This window comes from Aptenodytes forsteri, unplaced genomic scaffold (genome assembly GCF_000699145.1).
Source record: "Aptenodytes forsteri isolate BGI_AS27 unplaced genomic scaffold, ASM69914v1 Scaffold9, whole genome shotgun sequence".
In the NCBI taxonomy this organism is placed as follows: domain Eukaryota; kingdom Metazoa; phylum Chordata; class Aves; order Sphenisciformes; family Spheniscidae; genus Aptenodytes; species Aptenodytes forsteri.
Window position 1 is genome coordinate 4,239,443 of NW_008796217.1, and position 9,009 is coordinate 4,248,451.

At 43.2% G+C, this 9,009-nt stretch overlaps 1 protein-coding gene across 1 annotated transcript; it reads left to right on the forward strand.

Moving 5' to 3' along the window:
• Window positions 1–226: 226 nt before the first annotated feature.
• Window positions 227–4,518, forward strand: RPL15 (ribosomal protein L15). The gene is made up of 3 exons (XM_009288609.2): window positions 227–439; window positions 1,491–1,627; window positions 3,791–4,518. Exons 1-3 carry the CDS (start codon window positions 268–270, stop codon window positions 4,094–4,096), a joined length of 615 nt encoding a protein of 204 aa, XP_009286884.1. The 5' UTR covers window positions 227–267; the 3' UTR covers window positions 4,097–4,518.
• Window positions 4,519–9,009: the final 4,491 nt, after the last annotated feature.

The following is a 9,009-nucleotide window of genomic DNA, read 5'->3' on the forward strand; positions in this document are numbered from 1 at the left end:
CAGCTGAGGAGTTCAGTGCTTAAGAACATACGAAAAGGAAGAAAATGGCTGAGAATGGTAACTGCCGCGTGTCCCGTTGGAGGCTGCCAGGTGTGAGCCGTGTCACCAGATGTGCCAGTGGTGTAAAGAAGCTTGAGAGCATCCTACGTGTCAGTGGTGTTAGCGTGCGTGGTTTTATGCAGTGTCTCTGTTGGAAGCTGTTCAAATCTGGAATCGTATTTGGTGCACTTCTTTCATTTCACGTCTCCATTCAGCAGGTAGACAAACATGGGTGCCTACAAGTACATCCAGGAGCTATGGAGGAAAAAGCAGTCGGATGTGATGCGATTCCTCCTCCGTGTCCGCTGTTGGCAGTATCGCCAGCTGTCTGCCTTGCACCGGGCTCCCCGGCCCACCAGACCAGACAAAGCTCGCAGGCTGGGATATAAGGCCAAGCAAGGTAACGAGGCTTAGAGGTGAAGTCCCTGTGCTTCGTGATGGAGCGACTGAGTTTTATGTCAGCTGCCTGCCTTCCTTAAGTGATAGTCAAATAACAAAATCTGAAACTTAAATATTCCCCGACAACCTGAAGTGTCCTGCGTGAAATGAACTTAGTATTATAAACGTGTTAAATTGGTAGCAGTGCCCACAGCCCAAAACCGTACTTCGTGTAATTTTGAATTCACGGCTTCTGTGGCCATTTTGGCAGATGGAGATCAAGTGGGCTTTGGCTTTAATTCTTGCTCTTGTGCTGTGTTACTACTGCAGAATTGACCAATGCTTTTAGTATCCTAGGTTTCGGGGGGGGTGTCCTTTATCCACACAGATTTTGTCATGCGTTGCTTTGACTGTTACAGCTGTACGTGCTTGAGTAAGCAAGATGACGAAGTTTGCGCTGTCATTAGAAGACAGTTACTGGTCAGTGAAAGAAACTTGGGGAAAGTGGCCGTCCATCTGCAACTTGAGCAAATCCTTGAAACAATATGTTTGTTCACTACGTAAATATACAGCCGAGAGTCTACGCTTCTGTAACTGTTTGTGAAGTTTGTCTAGTTTCCTCATTTTTCAGTGATCAGATTTCAGCAGGGTTTATGGATAGCTTGTGCCTCAGTGCTTTATGAATGCTACTATCAGAATACGGGACTTCAGTTTTGGGGTGGTTGTTTTCTTGGGTGTTTTCAGGGTGGGAGTTTTTTGTGTTACAACGTAGCTGTAGCTGTTCTTAGTGTATTTGGAACTGCATAGTGGAAAGGTGCCGTAAACTCTGGTTTGGAAGTAAAAAATAGTCGTGACAGGACATCGCTTCCCTTACTCAGTTGTGATGGAAGTAACAAAAACATCTTTTGCTAGCCACCTCATGTATGTTTTGGTGAAGATCGGTATACTGATCTAATTTTCGTGTGAAGCTTTTGGTGTTGGAAATGCAGTATGGGCATCAAAATTGCCTTGCTGTGATTTGCATTTGCTACACTACAGAATTCTTCTGGTTCCTAAGTCATCATTTCTTCTAGGTTATGTTATCTACCGTGTCCGTGTTCGTCGTGGTGGTCGGAAACGCCCAGTCCCGAAAGGTGCAACCTATGGTAAACCTGTGCATCATGGTGTTAACCAGCTGAAGTTTGCCCGGAGTCTTCAGTCTGTAGCAGAGGTGACTATTTTGGTTATTGCTCAGAAATGTGGTGGTAGGAAGGTCTTAGTCTGTAAAAGTTGAAAATATTCAGAGACAAAAAAAACCCCAAACAACTGTTTTGTTAATGTGTTGGGTAAAAGACCTTGAATACGGATGGCAGGAAAGCGCCAGAATGTCTTGAAAAGCTGTGTTGAGACAAATGAAAAAGCTATTCAGATGTTACAAATGGGGTCTGGGGAAAGTACTACTTAGGTGGTTTATTGACGTTCATAGTGTATACTTATTTCTAAAGTATGCCACAGTATTTGTAACGAAAAACAGACATACAACTAGTATAAGCCCCAGTAAAATAAAGGGTTAGGCATGAGAAATAAAAATTCAAATATGCTAAGGTGTCTGACTTCACTCATCGCTAAATCCCACCTCTGTGTTCCCTGCCACGTTGTATGTATTACCAGCTGTAGGTAAGGGTCCTTTCACAAAGTACAGATGAGTTCCTGTCTTAAAGTCTGTAGCACCTGTTTGTGTAGTAGGAGTGCCGCACAGTGTACTTAGCTGTATCACAGGATCTGAAAGCAGCATGCCAGAGACCTTCTGGTTCTTTATAAAAACCTTTGGTACCTCACAAGAACAAAGATTGGTGGTTAACTTGCTTTTAGGTGAGATGATGTTACCTGCTGAAGTACTCAAAATGGAAACTATTTGATGAGATCTTTAAGTTTCATAATGTCACAGTAGTAGTGTTGAAGAGATGTAGTTCTCGCCTTTAGAAAAAACTCTTCCAGCGGGTTAGAATTAATACTAGTTTGCACTCTCAAAATAAGAGACATTGTGGAAGTATGAAGACTGCTCATTGCCTTTCCATCTTGAAGCAGAAGACTATTCTGTTCCCAGGACTTCAAAAATATTCCTAAGGGACTTCAGCAAGTTGAATACGGTGTGTTTTTTTTAAAAGGGAAAAAAAAACCCCGTAAATGGGACATGCTAATTTAAAAGAAACACAGATGATGAGTTTAAATTAAAAATGCAGTTCTGTGTCTTCAGTGCTCATGGCATGCTCTTCATATATGCTATTACCAGATACCTGATGGCTAATCACATGCTCACTTGTGGTGACAGCTCATGGAAGAGGTTGTTGGCCCTCAGTTTTAGTTCAAAATTTTCTGAATCTGACACGCTCTTTCCTGGAAGACTTAGATTTTTCCGATAGAAATATTATAGAAATAGAAAACCTCCATTGTAGCTACCATCCCCACACAGAAGCTGGTTGAGGGTGGTTGGTGTTCTAATGTTTAATGTATGTGTTGCACTCACATGCCAGAATAAAACAAGGACTTGAAAGAATTTTATTACATATGCAGAAAATGACTAGTCAAGTGCTGTTTAGTGGAAGACTGAAGGAATAGGTTGGGATCGCACTGGGACAGAAGATGGGTGAGCTCCATTGGTTCATACTTTCCCATGGTGATGATAAAGGCCTAGGATTAAACACACTTTTAGTGTTTTAAATAAGGAGCATTCTTGACAGGAGAGGCAGATGGAGTTGCATAATTGATATTTTCTGCTTTGTTTTGTTTTCTAAACTAAGATTGCTTCTTTCCAACCACAAGTGAGGATAGGAATAGCAAGCACTAATATACCAGCAGTGGAACAAAGACTTGTTACATCAGCTGTTTTCTTTTCTCCTATCAGTACGGGCTTATTCTCTGCAGAAATGTCTTTCTCCCCTGTAGCTTTGGATGTGCAAATCGATCAGTCTTTCATAACTTCCCACAAAAGATTGTTCCGTGGCCCCAAGTGCAGCTTGTGCTCTTCATCTTCACGTTAAAGTTGTTTTTAACTCTGTGTATTTACTTATTGGGTGCTTCCGTGTACAAAGTAGTTCTGTCTTTTGTCAACCAAGCACCTTCCTCCTTACATTCTTTAAAACCCATTTCATGTAGGAATCCAAGCAGCCTTTTTTTTTTTTTTTAATACAGCATTCCTTTCAGCTATTACTTTTTCTTGCACCTTTGCAACTGGAAGGGGAACAGTTCTTTTAGGAAGAGAGGGTCTCTCAGGGCAAACTGAAATTTCTAGCAGCTACAAAATTTTAGGTTTGAGTTATTCATATCTTTCTGCATGAAGAATGCCCTGCATCCATGATTTTGCAGCCTTTTGCATTTATTTTTTTTCCCCTAGGAACGTGCTGGCCGTCACTGTGGGGCTCTGAGAGTCTTGAACTCGTATTGGGTGGGTGAAGATTCCACTTACAAGTTTTTCGAAGTGATCCTGATTGATCCCTTCCATAAGACCATCAGGCGCAACCCTGATACCCAATGGATCACCAAACCCGTTCACAAGCACAGAGAGATGCGTGGGCTGACATCGGCTGGGCGGAAGAGTCGTGGTCTTGGCAAGGGCCACAAATTCCACCACACCATTGGTGGCTCACGTCGTGCTGCCTGGAGAAGACGCAATACCCTGCAGCTGCACCGTTACCGTTAATTCTTGTAAATGTAACGATCTAATAAAGCTGATGCAGGTTGTTGAATTTAACAAGTGCTTCTGCTGCTTCTTGGTTTATGTGGAGAAGTGTAGAGTTCTCCAGGAGTTCAGTTGTTTCCATATTTTGAAAGGTTTTTGAAAATGTAATTTGATATTTGTGAAGATTGTAGGCCCCGAGCATGGAGTTCTGCGATGGGTTTCACTTTTGGTAAGACTGAAAAGACATGTGCAGTGTGAATTGAAAGCTTAATGGCTAGTCCATGTTCTTCTTTCTGTTGGTCTGAGTATACTTCACTGTCTTGTAAGTTGGGGTCTGTGTGTCCTGTGCTTAGACTGAAGGCCAGTTTTGATCTTGTGCAATGAGATGTAAAATGAAAGCGCTAGTTTATTTTTTATAGGTGATTAAATACTAATGGCAATTTTATTTTTCAAGTTCTGTTTTTTTGTACGTCTTCATTATGAAACCAGCTCTTGAGCCTGTGTTACCTGCAAACATAGGCTAAATCGACTAAGCACAGAACAGAAAGGTAAGGCTTGCTCTGTTCATTAAAGTGTGCAGTATTTTAAATATGGACACTTCACAAAGAACTATGTGATGTTTCAGGCTGACTAATAAAATATTGACTGTAGAGTAGGTATTACTTCATTTGTGCAAGATTCCAGGCTGTTCATTTTGCAGTGGAGACAGTGTTTCTTAGATCTGCCTTTTGATACCAGAACAGAGAACCTTTCTCTGGTGTTAAAAGAGCTGCGTTCTGATTTATTCTGCATGGTCAGGTAGTAGAAATAATCACATTTGGATGACAGTTATAGATGAATGTATTTTAAGCTACATTCTTTGAAATTACAGTGTGACCTTTCAGCGTGAAGTCAAATTGCATGAAAATGCTGAGAGGAGGAGAACTACAATTTCTGGGAAATTAGCTGCACGGCTGTCCTAGCTTCCACAGATTTTGTACCGCGTCCATTGGGTAGTGGTAGGAAAAGGGATCGATGCAAGGCCCAAGAAGTAGCTGTGTCTTCCTGGAGCTTCAACTTGGGATGTGGAAAAGTTTTTAAACAACAGAAAACTAATGCCGAGACTGAAATGTCCAAGATTTGCCCTTAAATTAACTTACTTTGCTCTTTTAAGTTCTTACAGGAGGACTGTAGCCTGAAGAAGAGACTCTAGGCAGCATGTTCATAAAGCCAGGAAGAACAGCGCAAGAGGGCAGTCCCCTGCCATGTTTTGTTTGGCTCAAACAAGCAAAAAAACCTAAAAAGGATTCTTTTGTAGCTATGTTAAAAAGTGCGATCTGCTCCTCTAAAGAAGGGAGATTAGGTTTTTAACCTTTCCTGTGAGGGAGGAACTAGTATTAGGAAGAAGAGGATTCTTGAAAGCAGCCCCTGTGATGGTGTAGGACAGGAAATGGAAGTTCCCTGTCGTCGGACTCCTAGGAGTCTGATGATACTGCACTAGAGCTCGTTAAGCCGTCCGGGACCGTTGCCATTGATGGGGAAGGTGACTGGGCAGTCAGCATTAATGCTGTGTCACTTGCCAGGGTTCAAAACTTCGGCGCGTGGGGGATGTCTTCAGTGAGACTTGCCTGAGTGAGGTTCACCCCCATGGTCCTGTAGCTTTTTGAACTTTAAAAAAGGGGGGAAATACTATCCCCTCCAAAGTTTATTGAAATCTACTGATGAAAGTGTATTTTAGAGGGTATGGTATTGATCAGACTAGCTAAGGAATTTGAAACGGATGGTACTGTCTTCAGCAGGAGCTGTGGGTACATACAGCTCATCCCAAGTCTGCAGGAAATCAGGTAGCCTTAGCATCTTCTCACACTGGAGGTATCTTACGCTCTGTTAAACAGTGTTTTGGGTTGGAAGGAGGGGAAATTGCAGTGCAGTATTTGTGTGAAGAGGAAAGGCAAATTATCTTTTTATTAAAATCTGTTTAAAAAAGGCAAAATGTTGGGGAAAAAACTTTTGTTTGGGGTTGTTAGCTTGGGAAAGCAGGTTTAGAGAGAGGTCATGTGGCATCTGCCTTTCCTACTTGATTTTTGAACCTGTTGTGCAAGTTCAACAGAGGTTGCAAGTCTGTTCCTTAACGAGTTTGGTGAAAATCAGTCATCTGAGACAGTAGTCCTGGTGAGAAGCTGTTACTTGAGTTCAACCTTCCTTATATACCAAGAGTCTGCCTGAAACATGGATACTAAGTTGTAGCTGAAGGGGGTTGGGGGGAGGGAAGAGGAAGCATCAGGAATTTCACTGGTGAAATTTATTAAGACACGGAGGAATCCAATAATTGATTTCCAAGCCATCTACTTGGCTCTGCTTGCAGGACTGCTTATTTCTCAGTCTGAACAGGCATGTTTTAGACATAATTAAAAGAGCTGTCTGGTTTCTAGGCAAGACAAAATGAGCACCACCGTTAAACTGCAGAGAAACGGGGCTGTACAGTACCAGCCTATTTCAGCCTGATACCAGGTGCTGTTGAAAATAGTTGACTGTAAGCTTTTATTAGGCTGGATTTCACTTTTGTGTAAGCCACCTAGATTAACTAATCGCTTAGCCTTTGGTAGAAGGTGAGGGCCTGGCAAGTAATTCAGCTCCTGTTAGAAACTAATTCTGTCCTGAAGGGTGGGATGTGTAAAAACGGATTGTGTGATTTAGCAATTTCTTTAAATAAGCAGGTAGTAGACTCCCTTCCACGTAGCTAATAGAAGTGCTCATTACTTGGCAACACTAGCTAAGTTGAAAAGTACAGACCACGCTAATCAACAGCAAGTGTAATTGTTTCCTTACGTTGCCTCTGAAGTGTTGGGAGTCTCTGCAAGGCAGCTGTGTGCTGCTGGGTGAGGGACGCCGGTGCGCTGCCTGTGGTAGGCACAGATGCTGACCGAGGGGGCGGTTGGCTTCTTCCTTGCAGCAGAAGGTCATTGAATGTCACTGGTGATTTTGTGGGGGTCTTAGAATGAAGTAATTAGCGATGGAGGAGAGTAATAGCTGGACTTGCTCACTTATCTCTGTCCTTGTAACGCAGCAGTTGTTCACTAGCCTTGACCCAGTGAGAAAAGTGACTGCATGTGAACAGTCCCGTCCAGCTAATGAATTAAAAAGCTAGAGTCTAAAAATAGAGCCTGATTCCTACTCTTTTAAATCTACTTTCTCTCCAAGATGGGGAAAAAAAGCCATCTTTTTTGCCCTTGTATGGCTCTTTTCTTTTGCAGCACACACAAGTCTAGTTCTGAGAGTATCAAGCCAAAATACCCAGAGTGATGGAAACACTGCTTCAGCCACAAAAAAAGCAATTTGGATTTGAATTGGACACTTTTCTGGGGCTTTGAGCAAGCACCAACTTTTTGATCCAATCCTTTTCAAGTAATTGCTTGGAATGTAAAGCTGTATAAAAGGATGGGGAGCCTGTGGGTTGTTCTTCTCTTCATGTGTCAAGGTTCTGAATCAGCCTCAATTTAACAATTACACACAGAGTGTTTAGGTTGCAAAGTCTAGCTCCCTGAAGTTAGGAAGTGCCTGAGCTACACTGCTTATGCAACCTTTAATTCGGTGGCTATCTTGGTCTTACCTAATGTGCCAGAAGAGGCCTCTGGCAAAGCCAGGACTGGAACCCAGTCCTTCTGGGCCCCCTGTCACTGCCTGAAATTTAAGAGAGCATGCTTCTCTTCGGTATCAAATGATGTTCAATGATATCCTCTAATTAAAGGCTCTTCTGTAATGAAGATGACATTTAATCTCATTAAATACTGTCAACTCTCCATCATTCAGGGAAACTGAGAGCTGGGGTATCCTGGAGATCAGGGAGCTCAGTGGGAGCAGATGAGTGATTAAACTAAGCCTGGCTCTGTTAAGATCAATGCTGGCTCAGAGCGCTCTCTCAGATGGAAGGTAGCCCCCTTCCGAGCCTGCTCAGGTCTCCCTGCATTGCCTTCCTGGTACCAGGCTTTAGAAAAACCCTGGCTAGTTAATATGCTGGGCTGGAGCTGGCTTCTTATGGGTTTTGCAGCCTGTACCTTGTGAAAGGGCCGTAGAGGCATACCTCTGGACCCAAGCTGAATGTCCATGTGCAAGTTGAGAAGTTCCCTTGGAAACACAACAATCAAGAGGCACGCTGGAGGCAAAAAAGAAACGGAGAAGGCAGAAGAAGAGGACAAATCACCTGGCTTCCAGCTGGGCTTGTTAGTACCCCGGTGCTGCCTGGTGACAAGAATGCGTTGCAGAGGAGGCTATGGCTAGCCAGGGTCCTGCAGGGTTCAGCAGTCAAGTTTGCGTGATGCAGTCCCCGGGGTATAAACCTGGCTGGACCTAAGGCTCAGCACAGAACTAGCTCAGGGTGCCCATGTCTCTGGTGTTAATCTGCAACCCCGACAGACTGGGCAGCGGCTGCACTTCACCAAACGCAGAGCAGAAGGACGGTTCTCGGTCAGTGCTGAGAACCGTAGGCTGTGAAAGGCACTACGTCCAACACTCGAGCCCTCTGTCTTCCAGGCCTCATCGCCGGGCTGTGTGTCGATAGAACAGCAGGCAGAAACCGAGACCCTATTACACTCTGCATTGTGTTCACACGTGTAACAAAAACGAGTCGCCATCCCCAGAGAGCTCATACGCCAAGTGGAGGAAATAGCTCATTAGTCCCGTGTTCACTCATTCATTTATTCATACATTTTTCTTCCAGCATTGTTTTTCTGTGACTAATAAGCAATTATTTGAACCCTTTCCTTGTATGAGAATCGCGGCTCTTCAACTCATCTGCTGTTACAATCCACCGGCCTCTCTCACAGGTTTCGTGATTAGTCAGATGAGTTTAGATAGCAAGTTATGCAATCTTTATAAATAATGTGTTTTGAGCTCTGTGTTTTCAGTTCATTCAGAGCTATATATAAAAATGATGTTTTATAAGTTCCTAAGTTTTT

Coding starts and splice junctions, on each gene's coding strand:
- RPL15 (XM_009288609.2), top strand. CDS start 268: ATGGGTGCCTACAAGTACATCCAGGAGCTATGGAGGAAAAAGCAGTCG. Junction 440..1,490: donor GGGATATAAGGCCAAGCAAG/GTAACGAGGCTT, acceptor CATTTCTTCTAG/GTTATGTTATCTACCGTGTC. Junction 1,628..3,790: donor GTCTTCAGTCTGTAGCAGAG/GTGACTATTTTG, acceptor TTTTTCCCCTAG/GAACGTGCTGGCCGTCACTG.